The following is a 23,883-nucleotide window of genomic DNA, read 5'->3' as shown; positions in this document are numbered from 1 at the left end:
TGCTGGCCCTGGGGACATATGTTGAGGAATTGCTGTGGGTTCAACCGCATTGCCCTATGCTTTAACTGTGGGGGTGTGGGCCACAGGACAATAGAGTGCATAAAGCCCAAAAAATGCTTGAATGGGGCAAGGTGAGACACCGGACCGGTGGCCGGGCATGTAAAGCATCTAGATCATGAAGTACCTGCAAATTAACGTGAACAAAATGACAACTGCCCACAACCTTGCTTGGAAAGTCGCAATAGACAACACATTGATTTCATTGTACTGGCTGAACCGAACATTAGGTTGATTGCTTCCAGCGACTGGAAAATAGATGAAGCGGGTGACTCTACTATTAAAAACATTTCCAACCGCTTCGTGATTCTGGACTTCAAATCCCATAGAGGCTTAACTTCAGTATCTCTAACATGTATCATTATTGGTGGATATATTTCACCCAACTGTGAAGAAAGAAGATATGATGAATTTCTATCTGATCATGAAGAAACGATAAGAACGGTGGGACAACCGATAATATTGGCAGGTGATTTTAATGCCAAATACCTTGAGCTTGGAAGAACAAGATCGACCCGCCGAGGGTATGAATTAGCGACGCTACTCGATTCTCTTGATATGGAAGTATTTAATCTACCAATGGTCCGGACATTTATTGGCAGAGGATCCGCTTAACAATTGATATAACTGTGGTTTCTGAGAGTATTGTGTCATGGAATGTGCTACAGGAAGATCTTACTAGCAACCATCTAGGAATTTTATTTGAGATCAACCTACGAAATCCAATAATGCAAGCAACCCGCCACGCATGGAGACCAACGACGACCCAGACCAGTTCTTTTGTTAGATTGGTTGCAGAAAGAATAACTGCAAGATGAGGCCATAACCCAGATGGATTCTTGCAGGTTATGAAGAAGTGTGATAGACTTAGGCCCCAATCAAAGCTACATAGAAAAAACAATTATTGGTGTTCTCAGGAAATAGCACACCTCAGAGCTTCAACACTTGCAGCCCATAGACAACTACAAAGAGCAAGATGGAACCACCCTGAAGAGATTGAACGGGTGGAAACTCGTTACAAGAATACATATAAGGAATTCTGTACTGCAGTGAAAATATCCAAATGTGAGGCTTGAAAGAGATTGGTGCTTGAGCTAGATGATGACCCATGGGGAAAGGTGTACCAAATCTTAATGAAGAGATTCAGTGCCCCCCTCCCACTGCTTTCAAGCGGACAAGTTAAGAGAGTAATAATAAACCTCTTTATAATGGAAGAAGCAAATCGGGTAGTTGCACAGTGCTTCAAGATGAGATGTTTCTCCATGCATGAGGTTCGTTAGGCGGCCTCTACGATCAGCCCAATAAACGTCCAGGGCCAGATGGTGTACAAGGAGTACTGCTTAAGGAGTTAACAAAAAAGTGCCCCCACAGATCATACTAGAAGTCTTAAATCAGGAGCTGATGGCGGGGAATTTTCCTTTGGCATGCAAACTGGGAAGATTACTACTTGTCCCTAACCCGAAGACAAATCATCCAATTCCAGCCTATCAACCGATACGTCTTCTGCCCACTGTGGGGAAACAAAAGACTCATTGCAAACAGAATTTGGAGCAAATTAATGCTATGGGAGGTCTGTCACCGGCTCAATATGGTTTTATAAAGGGAAAATCAACAGTTGACACTATTAAAAGAGTAGTGACATGGGCGAACACATGCAAGGCGGGCACCTGGAGGACCAGAAAGATTCCCTTGATGGTCCTCCTGGATGTCCAAAATGCCTTTAAGAGTAGTATACCATGGGCGATGGTGGCTAATGAGTTGGCGGACAGAAATATTAGTGATTATTTGACAGCAGTGATATGCGACTTCCTACATGCACATGAACTACTCACCACAATAGAGGATGGTGAAATTAGATTCTGGATGCAAGGCGGGGTGCTTCAAGGGTCCATACTGAGTCCCCTCCTTTGGAACCTTACATTTGATGGGATTTTGAAGCTGGGGTTCGCGAAGGGGGTCTCTTTGATAGCTTATGTGGACAACCTACCACTGCTAGTGTCAGGACATGAAGACGTCGAATCTAGAACAAATAGAGCGATTAAACAGGTGAGCAGATGGCTCCAATCCACAGGGCTAAGATCCGAACCCAAAAAAACTCAGCTTCTCACGATGGTAGGTAAATGTAAAATCATACTCATCAGAATGGATGGTTATCAGGTCACATCGATAACATGCATCAAATATCTGGAGATTTGGTTCCAACAATCACAAAAATTTAAGAAACACCTTGAGATGATCACATGTAATGCAGAGAAAACCATAAACTCTTTAGGATGCTTAATGAGAAACATATGGGGGCCAAAGGCAACGAAAAGAATACTGATCTTCACAGCAGTGACATCCATCATATTGTATGCCACTCCAGCTTGATTTTTGGCTTTTAACATTAATTTTGAACAAAATTAGACTAAACTCCCTATAATGAAGAATGAATTTGAAAATTTCATCTTATACAACTGTTTCTACAGCTACTGCAGGGGTACTGGCAGGAGTACCGCCCATTCACCTACAGGCCCAGAGAATAAAAGCAAGTCTATGAAGGCATGAGCAAGGAAGACACTACCAGATTGTTACATCAAGAATGGCAGGAACAGTGGAACACGACCCATACAAGTTCCTGGACATGAAGGTTAGTCCCCAGATTGAGACCATGGCTGGAGAGGAAACATGGGGAGGTCGGATACTACATCTCTCAGTTCCTCTCTGGCCATGGGGAATTTGGTGATTACCTAAATAGGTTTAGAAAGAGAGAATTCACTAATTGTGTCTACTGCGGAAGTGAAGACTCCCCACAACATATGATATTTAAATGTGTCAAATGTGAAAAGCACAAAGAGAGAGCTCGAGTCTTGTATGTCACTCCAGATAAAATAGTATCATTTATGCTTAAAGGTCAACAAGAATGGAGTATAGTTGAAAACCTGCTCACCAAGATCAAAAAAGAGACAGATTGTAAGGAATGGATCAGACTTTAATGTCAATAAAGAAAAAAAATAATGGAGATAAAAAGACCGAGACCTGGCCGCTGGGTGGGGCATGGGAACAACATACAAGGTGCTACCCAAGAAATCGGGGATTTTACCATAAAAATAAAATAGCTTACCATAACTTATAATTTCCACTGTCTCCTTCAAAGTAATCCCCTTGGGCATTGATACAGTGATCCTAGCATTTTTCCCATGATTCCATGCATCCCTGGAAGTCCGCAGGTGTAAGTGTTCGAACCACGTTCTGCGTTTCTTCCTGAATCTCCTCAATTGTGTTAAAACGACGGCCTTTCAATTGAAATTTTATTTTCAGAAATAGAAAAAAGTCGCACAGGGCAAGGTCAGGCGAATAGGGTGGGTGGGGAATCACTACTGTCTTTTTGGAAGCCAAGAAATTCCAAACGGCTAGCAATGCGTGCGCAGGTGTGTTGTCATGGTGCAGAACCCAGCTCTTGTTACCCCACAGATCTGAACGTTTGCACCTAATGCTTTCACGTAACCGCTTCAAAACTTCACAATAGAAAATCCCATTGACAGATTGACCAAGAGGAACAAATTCCTTACGGATAATGCCTTTGATGTTGAAAAAAACAATCATCATGGACTTCACATTACTGCGAACTTGGCATGTTTTTTTTGGCCGCAGTGAACTTGGCGACTTCCTGCGACGACTGCTGCTTAGTTTCAGGGTCATATACTTACACCCATGTCTCATCACCGGTTATGATGTTGGAGATGAAGTTAGGGTCATCTCTTGCTGAATTTTTCAATTCACTACAGACAGCTACGCGATTTTGTTCTCGTCGCTGTTCAACAGTCTCAGTATGAATTTTGCAGCAATGCATCTCATGTTCAAATTGTCTGACAAGATGCATTGCACGAACCCGTGACATTTGTACGATTGCACAAACAATCCATGTTGTTTGTCTACGATCGTTTGTCATCATGTCAAGTCCATGATGACAAACATGGATTGTTTGTCTACGATCTGCAACAATAGCCTCTCGCACTTACGCGATGTTTTCCGGTTTTGCGCTTGTTGATGGTCTTCCTGAACGCTCATCGTCATCGACTGTCATTCGTCCATCTTTGAATCGTTTGTACCACAAAAAAGTTTTACTTTTACTCATAGCATTGTCACCAAATGCTTCCACAAGCATGCGATGGGTTTCTGCACCAGTTTTTATAAGCATAAAGCAAAATTTGATGCAGGTTCTTTGCTCTTTAAAATCTGCCATTTAGAACTTCGCCAAAGCAGTTAAACGCAACATTACACAACCGCACAAAAGTCAACAATTCAGCCTATCACCATCACAGCTGTTGGAACACTGATTCACAAAGAGTACAGTTAGCCACATCTAGCGACAGCAGGTCATACCAGCAATGGTTCACGCATGAAATTCAAATTCCCCAAACTTTTGGGTAGCTCCTTGTAATCAGGCCCAGTTCCCCCTTCCTGGCAGTTTGAGGCAAGCATAGAGGTAAATAATATAAAGTGTACAGAACAAGTCCTGGCCACTGGGGAGGGACCCGGGAACGACATAGTCCGGACCCGGTTCACCCCTCTCCGCTGGTTTGAAGCAGGCAAATTGAAGAATAAAAGATCCAAACCAGCGAGCCAACCTGCCATGCCGGACATACTGCTGATGGGCAGCAAGACTCACTTGAGTTAAAGGACACTTTCCTGGGTTGAGCTTGACTGCAGATCCAGCCCAAGAAAAAAAGATCAGGGTTTAACAGAAGATGAATTTTGCTTACAAATTTGTTGAAAATTCAAATAATTCATTGACCACTGAGCTAATTAAATTCAAAAAATAACAACTTAATCACAAACTACAACAGAAAAACCTAAAACAAAACTAATTCAAGATTCTAAGTCACAAAATCAGTCCGTAAACAATTCTATAATTACAACTAACAAATAAGAAAAAAATAAAAACCTAAAAATTTAGAAATTGTAAACATTCTAGTAACAACAAAATTTGTAATAACACAACCCCACTGCCATTATTGGGATTGTTACTGTGTTTTGGCAGTTAAGTTGTTATTTTCTGTACTTACAAATGTTTAAAACGAAACATCATAATTGTCACTTACCCTCATAGCTATCCACAATTGATAAATTTGAGAGATTCAGAACACTTTCTTCACTAATACAATCTTTGTTACCAACAAATGAAGAATTTATTTCATGGCTTTTATCATTCTCTTGCTGTAGTTCATCATCCAACTGTAAAATTAAATCATCAACACCTTCTTTCACTTTCGTATCCTCTTCATCAATAATTTTACCATCTTCTATTAAATCTAATATATCAGATGCATTTGTTATTTGTGATGTATTTAGAAAATCTTCATCCGGATTCAGAAGTCTACGCTTCTTTGTCATAGATGGTGATCCAATGGATTCGATACCAAAATATGCCCTGCAAAAAATTAAAACAAATCTAATCACTAAAGTAGAGAGTAAGTAGAAAACTTAGCTCACTGACTAAATGATGTAAAATTTTGAGAGAAATAAGTCATTTTCTCACTGTGGAACTATGTTTAATTAATATAATATATTATATATATATTAATAATATATATAATATTAATTAATTATAATATATATATATTATTAATATAATATATAAGGGAGTGAATCACAAAATAATCCTAAATAAGTCCTTCAGATATCAGGTTTTAATTTCATTCAGCTTGGAGCCACATATAGCAGAAACCCTTTTCATTAACAGCACAAATTTTGGGCAAGCAACTTTTATAATTATGAGACCTATTAACTTTTTTACTGAATGAAATCTGGCCCTTCCTTGGGAAAAAAATCCTATTCATAAAATCACTTTAATATTTAAATAACAACACTGAATTCCTAGGAAGCTAACAAGGTGCATTCCTTTTCTTCAGAAGTTGTGGTAAGACATGTCTTCATTACAAGCAAAAAGATGTAAAAACATAAGAATCAAGAAACTGAAATTCAGTAGACAAAGAAAAAATAATATGACGTTTAGTGCTTTAAAATCTGGAAGAATCTGCTGCAGATTTCACAGGTCATAATCAAAGTAAAGCCTATGATATCAGAACTATACTGACAGGCTCTTTTATTGACTCAATTTAAAAACATTACATCTCTTAAAAAGAGATTAAAAATTTTTTGAGATTAAAAATTTAATCTCAAACATCTCAAATAATATCCAAAAGATTTTTAAAGGCAATCTGCAAAGCTGAACAGGCTGAATTGTTATCTGTACTTTATGGAAATGTGATATCCATTTCCAAGACGTTTATCTTCAAACTTGACTCCACATAATATTTAGTTAGATGGTTGTGTAATCAAAGTCAGATCTAGTTTATCATCCATTAAAAATGTGTCAAATGGATCAATCAGATGTTACAGTATTATGAAGCAAAAAATATCCACAAATTGTTTTATAAATTTTCAGGTCCTTAACGGTGACCTCTTCCAACTTGCTTAATTCTGTGCATTTCTTTTGTTAATTACATTCTTCATTCCCCTTGAAATCATTCATCACTTTTCATTTTTTACCCCTTATATTCCTTCCTTTCACTTCATAGCAATTGTCATTTTAACTGTTAAGTCATTTAAGCCACACAATTCACATAACAAACATACTGTCATCAGTATTCTTTTCACTCATTTATTTAGTTTCTCAATGCCCCTGTAAGATTCATCTCCATACCTCTCTTTTTTTGTATTTAGCCTCCAGAACCACCATGTAAGGTATTACTTCAGAGGATGAATGAGGAATCTCCATCTAAATTCACATTGCCTCACCTACCTCTTTTTACTATCATGTCTCACATTCCAAAGAAATCATTCCTCAACTCTCTTTCAATTTTTCTGCATATAAAATAATTTATAAAAAATAAAAATAAAAACCAACTTCAACAAATAATACTTTCTTTTTTTTTCTGTTTAGCCTCTGATAACTACCGTTTAGATAATTATCTGTGTATAGAGTACATATACACATATGTCCATTACATATATTATATTTAATATATATATATAATATAATTAAAATATGGGTAGGCCTTCTAAACGTGCTGCTCAAATGAGACAGCAACATTTACGGGAAAGTTGCCAAGAAAGAAATGATGGTTTAAGGAAAAGTAGAGAAAGAATTGACATGAATATTTCCACAGAGATTTCTCAGTGAGAATATAGATTCTCACAAATGTGAACATGCAACAGTCAACTCTTATGAAAAGAAAGTCTAGAGTCATGCTCACTGTCAGTTTAATATACAAATGTTTGTCAAATGAAACGCAAGAGCAATGTTGTCCACCTCTGCTTGATATACAAGGAAGGAGAGTTACCAGAAGCTGTACTCAGAAAATTTGATGACGAGACTATTGGTCTTAGAGTGAAAGATGTTAATGGTTGTGTAGCCATTCAACCAGTTTGTACAACATTTCAAGAGACAAAGGGATACGGAGATGTCGACTACCTCTAATATTAAACTAGACTGTAACTGTTCACAAACTGCAGGCTACAATTCTTGATCGAGTAGTGATAGATCTCAGCAAGAAAATTTTTTCCAAGGGGCAGATTTATATCACTCTAGTAGAGTTAAAACTTTAGAGAGCCTTGTCTGTTTTGGACCCAAATAAATTATTAAATAAACCAACCACATAAGAAAGCTGTGACAAATGATGAGATTACATCATAATCTATCCAATTTAAAAGTTTCATTATTACGAGTATGAGTACCCAGTTAAAAAAGGGTTTATAAGTATAGAATATTATGCAAAATAAAAATTTATTGTTACATAATATAAGTATTTATATTATAGTTTTGCAATTATGGATAATACACTTTTTCACCATTTTATATAAATATTAAATGTAGGTTTAATATTTACATGGAGTTTAGAGGAAAGTAGCCAAGAAAAAAAAAGAAAAATTGTTTACGAAAGAAAAATAGAGAAAGAAATGCCATGAATTACTCCACAGAGACTAAAGAACAATTATATAGACTGTTATTAATATCCTAGTTACACAGGGAGCAGACCAACATGATACTAGTGCGAGCAGCTATTGGCTAAGGGTGTCGGAGTCATTGGTTGTTTTGGTATTTTTCCTAAGATTATCATCATTATCATCGAATTTGGTTAAAATTTAAATGGGACCGTTCGGAAAGTATATTCTTTCAATTTAAAAAAAAATTATAAACATTGGTTTACATTGGATATTGTGCAACATAAATTAAAAAAAAAAAAAAAAAAAAAAAAAAAAAACAGTCAAATTAATAACCTCTTCCTTTTTGAAGTATGTTAAAATATGTATAATTTTTATTAAAAACATCTTTTGCAAACAAATTATAAAAACACCTAATTAACTTTGTTTTCAGTAAATTTATCCACAATAATTTTAATTTATACCAAGAATACAAAATTACTTCCAATTCTTCAGCACTATAAGCAAACAAGTTCACATCATTTCACAACCTCATCTGTATTATACTTCTCTAATTCTCTCTCCTTTTTCTTTTTCAACAGTTCTTTACCTATTTTTTCACATAACCATCATTTTTATGTGCCACCATTTTGAACTAAAAATTTATCTGATTATTTATTATCTACCATGATTACTGCCTCGTGTTTCATGTACAAGTTTTCTAATCTAACTATTTTAACATACAATTAGGTCACATAAGTAACATAATATTTTTTTCCCATTTTAACCTATTATCTTCTACATTTTGTTCCTTTATTCTACTAAACCTCATTTCTTAATGTTTGCTCTTTCCTTTATCCTTTTTTTATTTAAATCTCTATCTCTTTTTTATACTATATGGTCATAGCTTCACATCCACTCCAAGCAGTTTCCAAATAACTCTTGTTATTATAACTCATATATCTGGGACAAGTACAAGATGAAAATTTATAGCAAGAAAAAACACGCAAACATATCTGCAGATGGAAGGATTACATATTGTACAGAAGATGCTGAACAACTTAGACATATTATCATATGCTTCAGTAATATATCAGGCTTCAATTGATACCATCGACTAGATAACTGATTGAATGACAAGGAACTTGATGGGTAGATTAGCTCCATAAGGCTTGACAGCAGGAGTCTAGTAGCACTGGAGGATGAAGATGCAAAAAACAAACATAGCTGGAGGCACATCCTAAGAGCAGCTTACAATCATCAGGGTCTATGATTGTACATACATAAACATACACTGAATACATAAAGGGAATACTATATATAAATCATGAGCAAACTTAAAAGAGCTTTTAACACTATTAAAATAAAAAGATAATAATGAAGTTAAATATAGAGAAATACTCATAGTTGACATGAAAAAATCAATCTAATGTTTGAATTACTGTTGGCTGGCATTCTCTATCTAGATAAGTATAAAAACAGGAGATTAAAAAACTGTAGATAATGATAAAATTAAGGCATAAAGAGATATTATCTTTTAAGAAGTAAAAGGCCCAGCTTTACATGATAGGCATATTAGCCACAAATTGGGATTTTATGCCAATCACAAAATTCACGTTTCTGTACAACCAATAGTTCAGTTACCACTACACTAAGGAAACAGCTTTTCCCCTGACTGTTTACTTTTAACAATCCAGTGGTTAAATCATATTGGTACTTATCCATTGATGAAGAGATCAGACAAAGAAGAGATGAAAAAAGAAAACAACCTAATAAATGAACTGCAAACCTCTTGAAATCAGGGTTGTTTAGACATAGATACACAGGTTAAAAGGGATACCACAGTAACTGGTCAGACAAGGGTGACACAGATTAGGATTTTGTAACAGTTTCTACAATCTGTAAAAAGGCACAAACACTCTAATTACATTTATAGCAAAATCTAATTAATGCTAATAAATTAATAAGTTTACAACTCTCTAAATGCTTTTACAACTCTAAAAACATGCTTTCAAAATGTCTTTTTGCTATGAAGCAATTCTTCCCTCAAATGTACTGCAGGTGATAATGTTGATTTTTTTAAGTGGAAATGACATGATTACTAGACATCAACCAATGAAACCATACAATTAAAACTTGCCCAACATTTAATTTTGATCTATAAAAATTAGTTTATTTAATACGGGTTCAGCCATTTGTATTGGAAGCTAACTTTAGATCCTTGCAATTTCTTCTTGAAATTAATTAAAGGATACTACATTCTAGATAAATCAAGTCGTAAAAAGCACAATTTACCATCTTACTCAGAACTTGAAAATATGAAACTGTTGTTAATGGCAGCCTTCTTTCAAGTAGTCAAGAAACTCATTTAATGTATTGATACTACTAAACTTTCTTACTATTCCAGTGTGTAGAGTTTGCAGTTTAATGTGCTATACCTAAAATTTACTTTATAAGATAATTTAAATGCTTGATTCTATTGTTACAGCATTGTTAATATATTTTCTTTGTCAGTAGGCCAACATGTACGTACTCAGTCCACCTGATACAGTATTCAGTTAAGTGCTAAAGTTTAATTTTTATGCTCTTGGGTTGCAGTATTTTGTGAATCTTTAGCATTTTTTTGCATAGAATTCTTTAGAGAAGGCAGCTGGTAACTATTATAAGAAAAGAATGATGCCATACTGAAATTCTTGGGAGTAAAATTAAGGGGGTAAATTTGATAGTTCAGATTGTTTTTAATCTGAAAAGTTGAATAAAAAAATGGTTTAAGAATTGTATCTCAAGAAATTCTTGAGAAAATTATTGTAAAACAAAAGGAAAGAGTCCCAAAATATAATTTTTTAGGTTCTATGATTAATAAAATCATTCCTTTTCTGGAATGTCAGCTACTGGAAAAATCTGAAATGAACTTGATTTCATCTAGGTAGTTCAAAAAATAACAAAAAAAACAACCACTAAAATAAATGTTACTGGAAAAGAATCTTTTCTGAATATATCTTAATTATAATAATATCTTGTTAATATTCACTATTATTAACAGTTTGTAGGGAAATCATAGAGTATTAACAGGGATATCCAAAATAAACAACACTCAGAATTGTACCATCATGGATACCTATCAATGTGAATCAATTAAAGGCTACTGTTCTTACAATTTTATTCTCACTTTTTTTAAAAATAATACTCAAATTATTACCACAAATAGTGAATAATTCTCCTAGTACAGTACATAAATTCTATGAGTAGTGAAAGTTTTTAAGGCAATACAATTTACAATCTTACCCTGACCCCTAATTTTAATTATCTCCCATTTTTTTTTTTTTTTATAGTATTCTCATGTATGTTCTATTTAACTCTTACTGTCAAATATATAAGTTGGATTTAAATTATTCCTTTCAGTGTAACTTACCTCCCTGGTGATTTCAGTGTAGTCTTAAAAATTTTCCTCTTGCTGGCAGAATCACCTTCCACATCTCTTCTATCTGGTTTAGTAAATTTTAGAACAGGATAATAATAACCTTGTTTACTCCTTTGTTTAGAGTACGGCATTCGTGAAAAATCAAGGGCATTATAGATCCTATCTCTAATATTCAGCTGCTTCTTTGATTTATTCATAAGTACCTGTGATTTTTCAATTTTCTCAGACAATTTCTCCTGATCAGACTCTGATAAAGCTCGCTTTTGTTTCTGAACTTTAGCAGGTTTTAATGAGTGTCCGACTCCAGTAAATATTTCTTTACGCTTTTTTGGTCTAAGTGTCAGATCATGAGACACTTGGTTTTTTTTCTTCACATCTGATTTTGGTTTCACATCCACAAATAATTTAGTTTTAACTTTTGAATTTAATGGTACTCTATAAATCTTTTTAATTCCAGCCACAGAATTTGCTTCATTTTTTGCTAATAAAGCAGCAGAACTTCCATAAAAACTTGTTGGTTTGATAACAGGTGATTTTTTTGAGCTTTTTTCAAAATTTGAACAGTTATTAGAAGTTGATTTTGGAGTAATAAAATCAGCAGACATATTCTGATCACAATTAAGAGTCTCTTCCTTTCCAGGACTTTCTAACATGGTAATTATATCAATTTTGTTGAAATTTAAGGAACACTTTTTTAAATTTCTAGGTGATCGTCTGGGAGAACTCTTGTATGGGGAATCAGGGTTTCTGGAAAATAACATTTTGGAATATTCTCTTTTATTTTCAACCTGATGAACCAGAAACTTATCCATTTCAGGACTGGATATTTTTGGAGGTGTTTTAGACCATGATGGAGAAGGCAACGGAGGACTGTACACACTTGGTGAAGAAGATAATGACTGAGCTAACTGGTCTCCACCATCTGAGGAATCTGGACTGCTCATAGGGAACAATTCTCGTTTGTGATCTGTCAAAGGACGTTTAACCTGCAAAAATTTCCTCACCCGAGGAGGTGTGCAAAGAAAAGAGGTCATCTTCTTTCTTAGAATTCAATCACTTTATACCTAAAACATAAAACAATTTAATATTTTATTAGTTACAGTTAACAAATAATGTAATATACATAAGATAATTTACATAAGATGCTAAAAAATAACTATCATAACAAATGTAGTAAAAGAGAGAAAATATGTTTAAGAAATTCTAAAATTTATTATATAACCTGTTCATAATTTATTTAATCGCAACAGATAAAACCCAAAGTGACTTTATGAAAATGAAATATATAAAATAAAAATGTTGACCCTTTATGGAAAGAGAACTTATGGCCAATTAGACCATAAGCATGCTTAAGCACATACCAATTAACTGATTACTTTAATATCAAACCAATATATTGCTTAACAAGATAAGGAACTCTAAGCATACTGTGGAACAAAAATATAACTTTCATAACATCTTAATTGCATAGCCTTAAATTTTAATTTGAAGAACCAAACATTATTCATTCTACTGCCCCGATGATTTTCTTAAGTGCCTTTTATTGTTTAGAAATGAGATTTTATAACTTTTCTTTCTATTTTAGTTAGATTACTCTAGAGATCTAATATTTTTGTGAAACTGTTACTGTTACATAACAACATTTATTTCTAATTAAACAATTGAATGTCTACAATGCAATAGACTTAGTTATAATAATTATCATAATTTATGAACAGATATATTTAAATATGATCATAATCATATTTAAACAAAATACTGTACACATAAATAATTTAAAACATTTGAAAATATTTCAGTCTGTACCAAAATTCAAATTTATAGAATAAATCTTTAGCTATGGTCCAGTAATTAATTTTAAATTTACAAATTAGTTGCATTTATAAATTTGCATGCAGTTTATTAGATAGCCACATTCCTGTTGATTTATGATTATTAAATGTTTTATTAAGCCTACAATGAGGAGCATTTAAACTGGATGTTAAATATGCATGATTATTATACTTATATTAATACTAGTATTATAATACTGGACAATATTTGAGGATCCTTAAAATTCAACTAAACTGATATAAAACACAGGGAATAATTTCTCATCACTCATAATTCAATAAATTACAATGTTCATTTACATCTGCTCCTGCAATTACTCAAACTGTCTTTTTCTGTGCAAAAAATAAACTATTAACAACTCCAGAGTGAACACCAAAAATTCAAGTCATATAGCAAATGGGGTATTCCATTTTAATTCAACAAATTTTCAAACATAAAAATTGCATCACTATTTTGGATTTTGATGATATTTGGTATATAACTACCCACCTTGTAATGCCAAAAAATATTTTTTTTATACTTAAAAAATAATTTTTCTTGAGTAATAGACTAATTTCTAATTTGCCAAGAGGTAAAGTCAGCCATTTTTGTCACTTTTTCCATGAGCTGTAACATTCTTATTTTACATCATACAGAGGTCACTACTTTTTGGAAAGAGTAAAGTTGGAGTTTAATGTTAGTGTACTCAAAATTCATTTTGTTACATAACCAAATCTTGTAACGTTTACTGAAGTTATGTTAACAAATTGTTGTTTTTTCAAAGTTTGAGCTCAAAATAAATAATGAAGGATTTAGGGTAACAGGCCTATTTTTTACCTTTAAACTCTTAGATACTAGCAATACTTATAAAAAAAATTGGACTATTACAGTGTCCTACATTAAAAAAAATGACCACTAAATCATACGATTTTGAAAATGTCTCATTTTTAGGGCCCAAACACCTCATGTGAGACAGGTGACAAAAATGTGAAATTTTTACAGCACTAAGTACCTTTTATGTACTTTAAAACCATATAAAATTTATTTTGTTACTCAATGGGGTTGACGAGTAATGAAGCCATCAAAACCGCTAAAAATACCATGTTCCTACTAAATACGAGCAACGTATCCAAAAAATTCACAGCATGTATTTTTTCAAATAATAATGTACACCTACAATACAAAATATCTTGATATGTCTATAATGAGATATCTTATTCTAAATAGTTTGTTACTTAAGTATGACTCATACACAAATTCGTGTTTAAACACAAAAGTAAATAGACATGCATGGACATGAATGTTTGAGTAATCCTGAATGTAAACAGTGTAGAAGGCTCAATATGATATGTTGTATTGTTAATACTGTGGTTAGGTAATGTACACTTATTTATAAAGTAATTTTATTAACAGTAAACTTTTCTTTTATGCAATATCTTTTATTTTCAATTTGATTAATTAGACAAATTTTTATTTTAGCTGTAGAGAAACTGGGATAAGACAAAGTGAGGTGCAATTGGTAGTTTTATAATTTATATTAACTGCATTGTTATTGTAAGAACCCTTGCATTTTATAAAAACAGATTAAGGAGTGTTCAGTTGGCATTCACATCAAAACAGTGTCACAAACTGACTTACAATAGATCTTCAGTATTGTATATTTTAGAGTTTACTGAAATGCAAATAACACTGATATCTTTAAGAAGTGGATGAACTAAAACAAAAGATATCTGTACTTTCATAAAATTGAATATTTAGATAAATATTTTCATATTAATGGAAAAAGTTGCTCTGACCCATTTAGCTGCCACACAAAACCGGCTAAGAAACCTCTTCAAGAAATATCTTTGACACTTTCAACAAGCAATCCAAATCTAAAATTAATTACAGACAGAGCACTGTGTACAAAATGCTTAAACAAAACACAAAATCCACAAGATGATACAAAAAGCGAACCAGAATATCAAGATATATTTGAGCCTCAATGTGTTATAGTTGAGTCAGTGAATAAAACTTGTTTATTTTGGCATTTCCCCCACTAAGGTTCAAAAATTATCAAGCAGTTCAAAGGAACCAATTTTAAAAAATAAAGTTATAGAAATAGCCAAGTCAGTTACCAGTAAATTAAACGATTCCTTTGATTTAAATATTTTTACAGAAGAAACTAGTTTAGTACAACAAAAGTATGCTGATTTAGATAGGGAATATGACGAATTAAACATTAAAATAAAGGATAAAATGAAAACAGTTACATCAACCCAGGAAAAAATTAATATTTTAAGTTTATTACCAAACAGTTGGAGCATTCAAAAAATATAAAATGATTTTAGTGAGTCAGTATTTAGCCCGTCAACCCAAACAAGTGGAATTTTGCCACAAATCTGAAAAAAGAAACCCAGTCATGTAATTGATGAAAATGTTATTAAATGTGTCCAAGTTTTTTACCAGAATGATGAGCACAGCCAAATAATGCCAGGCAAGAAAAATTGTCTCCGTAAAACAAGCTGACAGGAAGAAAATTAATATTCAAAAAGGCTTCTTACGTAATTTAAAAGAATTGTACACAGCCTTCAAACAAAAACATAATTTAAAAATTGGTTTTCAAAATTTGCTGATTTAAGACCTAAAGTTTGTGTTCGGTCTCTCTCTCGTGTGTGTGTGTGTGTGTGTGTGTGTATGTGTATGTGTGTGTGTGTGTGTGTGTGTGTGTGTGTCACCCACCAAAATGTTAAACTCAGGTTATCTACTCAAAAAATGAAATTTGATTATAAAATTCTCCTTTCAACCATGGTAAGTAATACAGAAAGTGAGACGTGCATGCTGTCACAGTATAAAAAATGTCCAGGCACTAATGAAGTGCTCAGATTATTGCGAGAGCTGGGATGATTTTGATTCTGAAATTATCTTCAAACAGTGGGTTTCCGTTGATTGTTGTGAACTATTCAAATTCTTCCACTTCTAGAGTATTTAGATAAACTTACTGAAAACTTAAATAATCTAAAAAGGCATCATTTTGTTGCAAAGAAACAAGCTAACTTCCTCAGCATTAAAAAAGAAAACTTGTTGGAGGGTGAATATATTCTAATGGGAGAATTCTCTCAAAATTTTCTTTTTGTGATACAGGATGAAGTCCATCCAGTCATATCACTGATCAAAAATGTATGCCACAGCACATCCATTTGTCATATATTTAAAAAAAAGGAAAATTACAAAGCCAAAGCTACTGTGTGATTAGTGAGTACTTGAAGCACAACACTACATCGTTTTTCTGCTTCCAAGAGCAAGTTATAAATTAAAAACAATGTTACCACCCGTTAAACAATTTTTTTTTTTTATGGCTCCTCAGCCCAGTACAAAAACAAACTATTTCGTACATTTGTGCTACTATCAAGATTTTGAAATCACAGCTGAATGGCATTATTTTCCCTCATACCATGAAAAGGACCATGTGATGGAATTGGTGAAACTGTAAAAAGGACTGTGACTAAAGCAAGCCTTCAAAGGACGGTCAACAATCAAATTGTTACACCTTCTGAAATGTACAATTTTTGCAAAGAAAATATTAAAAATATTTTTTCTGCTTTAATAAAGATATTCAAGCGACTGAAGAATACTTCAGTTCTCATTATCAGGTAATCTCAACAGTCCCAGAACCAAGAACCTTTCAGAGTTATGTTCCAACAAGTCAGAAATGTATTCTGAAAGTCCGGCAACCTCTGAATGAAAAACATTTATATTAGCATCGGTACACAAGGAAATTAGTGTTTTTGATTGCTTTATAGGTTTACTAAAGCCAAAATGTAAAAATTATATCTGCTGTGTATATGATGGCGAATTCATTGAAGTCAAAATACATGAAAATGAAGAGGAATATTGAATACACTTTTTCCATCTGCAGAGTCCTAGTACTTCATTCAAGAAATCATTGGGATAATCAAACATGGATTCAACTGGAAAATATTTTAAAGATTCTCACACCTTCAGAGCTTTTTCAATCAACTACTGGAAGAGGACACTACTTTACACCAAAGATGGATTACAAAAAAATGGCATGAGCACTAAGTTATGTTAGTTAAGTTTATCAAAAAGTGCAAGATTTATTCATAATTTCCATCAGCAGGAGTAAAATAAGGTAAAACTGAATTGAACAGCTTGTTAATGTATTTGAATTTATCATTTTGTAGTTATTTATCATTCTGTAACTGACTATTTATCAATTTTTAATTGGCTATTTATTAATTATCAATTTATTCATTCTAAAGAATTTAGTTGTAATTTTTATAATCTGTAATTTTAAGTACACTAAGATGAAGTCCCATCTTTACTCTTTTCAAAACCCCCTTTTTGATCCTCTGTAAGATGTAAAATAAGAATGTTGCAGCTCATGAGCTCAAGTGATGAGAATGGCTGTTTTTACCTGTTGGCAAGTTAGAAAATAGTCTGTTACTCAAGAAATTTTTTTTTAAATATAAAAAAATATTTTTTTGGCCACTACAAGGTGGGTAGTTATCATATATCAGATAACATCAAAATCAAAAATAATGATGCAATAAAATGTTTGAAAATTTGTTAAATTAAAATGGAATACATCAGATGGCTGTTAAACAACACAAAATAAAATATCTTTAATGTGTCTAATGAAGCATAGTTAACCACCTTTTGCAAAGAAAACTGTGTCACTGTTTATTACCAACAGTTTTAATGTGAACATGGAAAGAGAGTTTACTACCTAAATTTAAGCTAACACGTTCCACAGATTCAGTATTTTTCAAGGGTTTAGGTTTAAAAATAATAGTTAATCTTTTGTTTTAGTTTCATTTAACATATCACTGAATTAAAACCACTTTCTAAATTTCTCAAGGACTCATTAATAATTAAGTATTTTTACAATCTTCACGAGAACTTAGCCACATTATGTAACCGATTCATAAAATTGTGTCATCAAACACATTACCACATACTGGCCATGATCAGAAACTGCCAAACAATCAAACTTTTTATCAAATTTTTTGGTGCAAATTTCCCAATTCAAGCTCCACAATCATCTTTCTAATTTACAAAATAAGAATTAATTCTTGTTTGTAGCATCAAACTGCACCCAGCAAGTTGTAACAAACATTCAGAGTTTGATAGCAAATGTTCTAAAATTAAGGTAAAAAAAAATACAACTCCAGGGTAACGCCACTAACCAGACCCCCAAGAGTGAAGTACACCTACAAAAGAGACCATTCAAATCCAGTTTAACTCAATAAGACTATGTTAATGAATCAATAGTCCTCCTAGTAGTCCATAAAAAAAAACTGATATGACTTATTTGAAACATTAAACAAAACAATAACTTAACAAAGATCACAATACCTCTAAAATCCTCAGACACTAAAAAAACCCTGATGAAGTACATTATCCAAACTTTTTTAATTCAAAACATGTTTTATAAGAAAAAGAATTTTAAACAAAAATCAGATAGAAGAGGTTCAGCGTTTTGTCTCTCCCTCAGAACTCATATCCCTAGCCCCCTCAAATAATAAAAATTGAAGAATTGTGATAGCTTTTATTAAAATATATTTTATCTTCATTTATTCAAATACCTCAGAAAACATGAAAATAAAATTGATGATTTTACATCACAATTCAAAAAGATCCTATATAACATACATAAATAATTAATTAATTGATTATGAGTTAGTTGTTCAAGCAGCAGTGAAAAGTATAGAAAAACAAATTAAATGCAAACAAAACAAAAACATAATCTTTTAACATTTTCATTTATGTCAATATTTTCAAATTTATTTTTAGTCATCAGCGACACTAACACAGTGCAGTTTTTGCACAACAGGAAGTTATTAATGATGGTTATACCATAAGATACATTTAGTTTTCATTTAAAGTGTATTAGATTGATGATTTGGATGAAAAGGAGTCCTGACTTCTTTGATATCATTAATATTTTTATGAATTCTGTACAGAAATGCAGGTGAAAAAAGTTTGAATATCACAATTTTTTTAAACTTTTTTAAGAGGGCTTCATAATTTAAGAGTACAATGGTGGAAACTGTTGCAATGTATTACTTTGTTTTATTATTAAACAACAGCACCGGATTTTGAAGAGAACCTCCACATTTGCAACTTAACATGTAAACTGTCATTTATAGTGATGTACTTTGTATGAACTTAGCTATACTGAACATTAAATTACAACAGAAACTTAAGTTTATATTATAATATATAATACGAAAGTGCTGCTTTAATCAGCTTACTTTTATGAATAATTTATTACTTCTTTAACAAAACTTAATTACAATTCACCATCAATCAGCATATTTAGTTCAGTATATTGTATGTTAATTTTAGAGTGTCTAAGCTGATGTGAGTAATGTTTTTTTTTATTTAACTTCTAAAATGAAATATGAGGCTCACTGGCAAATCATCAACTAAAGAAACAAATATTTGAGTTCTGCACAAATGCTATACCTAATAATTAGCAATGATGGTTTTATACTGGAAGTAAAGTAAAGCATCTTATTTTCCAATAAAGACTTGTATTGCCATCAACCAACAAATACATAAGCAAATGGTCAGAAAACAATTCAGTTACATATAAGTTATAGAAGCTAACATGTACTCAAAAAATACAATTTATATAATATACTTAAAATAAAAAACAACTCGTCTCCCAGTGTATAAATACTGTTAACACTTGCATTCATAACAAATTACAGGGCATAATTAGGCTGTTTGTATATAAAAAAATAAAGCAATTGCAAAGTTAATAATTTCAAAATTTTACTATTAAAAGCATATAACATCTTTTCATTCACACATCATTCATTAATTTTTTAGCATTAAATAATTTTTTTAATCTAATAATAAAAATTAATGTGCAGCATGAAGATGCCAATGTTTTTAGAAAATGAAATTAAAAGATTGCAACACCACATTCAAAAGAACTGAATAAAACAGTGGCTGAAAAGACTCTTTAGTATAACATCTTTCTTGATTTTTTTTAGTTCTTTTTGTTGAAAGAAAGTTTTTTCTACAATTTGTTTTTTAATCATTAACCAAATTTTACCCCAAATATAAAAAACAGAAAGATTATACATTGTCTTCTATATATTTGATTGATTCATATGTGGTGATTCATAACACAAACACTACAATTCAGGATCAATCTTTGCAAATCTTTATAGATACAGAAATATACAAACTAAGAAAATAAGGTGTAATTTTGAACATACTATAGGCAAAATCTCACCATGTTTACAAACAAATATGAATTGGAAAAAATAGCAAATTAAACAAAACCCAAGAATAAATATCACACACTAAAGAACCCTAAGAACTTCCAGAAATCTACTGGAAGCAAAATTCTGCATAACTTGAAAGTAATTTTAACTTTTTTAAAAGTTTCATCACATCTTGTTATAATGATCAACAAATGTCTGTGCTTTAGGAATGAAATAAAGTCTAGTTATCATTAATGTTGTGAAGTAGTTATTTAAAAAATGAATGGTATATTGGATTTCTCAGATATTAATACTATATCTGACTTAAATTTTTACTAGATTTGTAATTTTTTATTAAAACAAGACAAAAATACAACACATACCAAATTCAAGAACATGGCATTTAAAAAATATTTCATTGGAACAAGTATATTAAATCAAAATATGTAATAGAAGAAATCATGCCGACTTGCTGTTAGCAATATTCAGTAACAAATATTACAAAATTATATGGTGTATAACTGATTTATCTCATGTGACTTATGTGATGGCCTGACCAATGTTAGTTACAAAATTTCATACATCAAGCAAACTTTAAAAGTAGAAATGCAATACCTTACTTTAAAAGTACAAGTATTGAAGTAAATCTTAAAAGATAATGGAAAATTGTTAATTTGGGATACAAGAGAATATAAATCTGTGAAACATAAATTTCACTGACAAAGTTATGACACAACTTCCTTAATTTCAGTTCAGAAATCTCGCCTTGGATAAATTAACCCTAAGATCAAAATTAGTAATATCGTAGTCTTTAAACTTGCATGTAAAGAATCCAATAAAGCCAATACAACCAAATTTCATATATTAACAAAATAAAATACGAGCAACAAATAAAAAATAAATCGTTTTTAATGAAATTATAATTTTACAAAATGTTACTGTTATTACCAAATTATAACAGTTTATATTATACGAATTTTCGAAAAGACGTACTATTTACAAGTTGTAATAATTTTAATGACAATTTCTACAATAAAACACAAAATTCTAGCTAAATTCACGATCTCAGTAAGCAAAATAAGACGCACTACCTTAAAATACGACGGAAACCAGCTTCCAATAATCTCCAAACATTACAGAACAATAACACTTACTTCTGGCCCATACAACAGTGATGAAAGCTAAAATAACCGGCTGCCGCCTGTTTCTGGCGGGAAAAGAAAACAAAGAGAATGCAACAAATTAGACATGACGGAGTACAAAAAGGCATATTAGTTTATATTCTTTGTTCACGGGAAGATGAAGCCAGGCTTTATAACCACTTGCCCCATTAGGTCCATTTTTAACAAAAATTGATACACACTTATTCTTTTCCGAATTTATTCATCATTAATACCCATTATAAAAAAAAACTGAGATCTTATAAAAGAAATGGATTTTTTTCAATAGTTCGTGTTTTATAATGTCTAACACTTACAGTTTGTAATCCCTTGAAATTTGAAAATTACCCTTCAGGTCGTCACCTGAAGGGTAATTTTAAAATAAATAAAAAATATTTTTTGTATATCATCGTAGTCTCATCATTTTAACATAAGGAGTTCAAGAACAGTAGTTAATATATTTATATTCATGGTCAACTCACCGGGTTGGTCTAGTGGTGAACGCGTCTTTCAAATCAGCTAAGTCAAGAGTTCCAGTGTTCAAGTCCTAGTAAAGTCCGTACTTTTATACGGATTTGAATACTAGATCGTGGATAATGTACAAGACTACACTTCATTTACAGTCATACATATCACCCTCTGAATTAATACCTGAACAGTAATTACCGCAGGCCAAACAGGAAAAAGAAAGTTCATGAAGGTGAACTGAATTTAGCTCAAATACTATTACTCTTATTAATTGAAGATTAACGAAAACTAACTGAAAGTGAAAGGGTTTTCACAGCAGTCTACGGGTGAACATGATATAATTGAAATAACTTTTTAGACGAAGACGTGAATATAACCTAAGCGGAACTGATAAGCAGTTGGCTGTATCTTGTAAGACTCTGTATCTTGTAAGACTATTATAAATTATATTAATACTCCTACATATCAATTAAGTAAATTTTTATGTAATAAATTAAAAGAATATATTAAAATTGAGAATAAATGTAGTTTAAAGAATAGTTACAAATTAATAAATATAATCAGTAATATAAACATAAATAATACAACCAAATTTATAACATTGGATATAAAAGATATTTATACAATCATCAACATTAATAAAACCAAAAATATAATTAATAATACTCTCTAATTAAATTAAAAATATAATTTATGAAATAACAAATTTATTAGAATTATACATTAAATACAACTATTTTAAATTTAATAATAAATATAAACAGGAAGAGGATCAAGTGTGGGTTCTTCATTTTCTGCTATTTTAGCTGATAGTTTTGTTAATGAACTAGAAAACACCCTACTATCCAATATAATTAATAAGCATCAAATTATTTTATATAAAAGGTATGTGGATGACATTTTGATAATATATAATCAACAATTTAATAATGAAGAAAATACAATAATTAAAGAAATAAATTCTTTAAATAATATTAAATTCACTTCAAATAAACAAAATAATAACAGCGTTGATTACTTTGACATAAAATTTAACAAAAATTTTATGACTAATTAAATCGATATAGACATATATATAAAACCAACCAAACAGGATACCATAATACATTTCAAATCTTTTCATCCTTGGAGTCAAAAAATGGTAACCTTTAATTCATTAATTTATAGAGCATTAAAATATAATAATAATAAATTAAATAACAAAATAAATAATATTAAACATATAGCTTTAATTATTATAAAATTAATACTAAATTAATTTTAGTATTAATTTAATACTAAATTAATAAATAAATTATACAGGAGAATAAAAAATAAAATGAATATGCTAAAATTGAATACAGTATAAATTATAATAAATTTAATAAAATATTTAAAACTTTTAAATTCAGAACTGCATAAACAACAAATAATAAAATACATAAATAATGGAGATCCTTCTATAACAATAAATAAAGATAATAATTATAATTTATAAAAACAAATTGTGTATAGTCTTAATTGCGAAAACTGCTACTTAAAATATTTTGGAATGATAAATTGTTCATTCTCCATAAGAATTAAAGAACATATTAATTGTATAATTAAAAATAATAAAGAAAAATCTAATTTCACTAAACATATTTTAGAATCTGGACATAATCATAACCCTTACGAATAGATTAAAATATTAGAATACACCAATAATTATTATAAAACCAGCATATTAAAAAAATTTCATATATATTTGAATAATAGTAAATTGATGAACGAACAAATTCGATAATGATATCTTATATAAATAAAATATACAATAATTATTAATTAATAGGTTGGTACTATTACATTTATATTT

General features: G+C 31.2%; 1 protein-coding gene across 1 annotated transcript in view; it reads right to left on the bottom strand.

Moving 5' to 3' along the window:
- Window positions 1-21,589, bottom strand: part of LOC142331708 (uncharacterized) — a 54,599-nt gene extending 33,010 nt beyond the window's left edge. The window contains exons 1-3 of the mRNA XM_075377749.1: window positions 21,513-21,589; window positions 11,378-12,450; window positions 5,142-5,470 (exon numbers count right to left, since the gene is read on the bottom strand). Coding sequence (XP_075233864.1) covers window positions 5,142-5,470; window positions 11,378-12,420 — 1,372 coding nt within the window. The 5' untranslated portion in view covers window positions 12,421-12,450; window positions 21,513-21,589. The remainder of the gene's footprint in view (window positions 1-5,141; window positions 5,471-11,377; window positions 12,451-21,512) is intronic.
- Window positions 21,590-23,883: the final 2,294 nt, after the last annotated feature.

Source organism: Lycorma delicatula, chromosome 1 (genome assembly GCF_047948215.1).
Source record: "Lycorma delicatula isolate Av1 chromosome 1, ASM4794821v1, whole genome shotgun sequence".
NCBI lineage: Eukaryota > Metazoa > Arthropoda > Insecta > Hemiptera > Fulgoridae > Lycorma > Lycorma delicatula.
The sequence above is the reverse complement of the archived record's forward strand: the minus strand, read 5'-3'. Positions and strand labels throughout refer to the sequence as shown.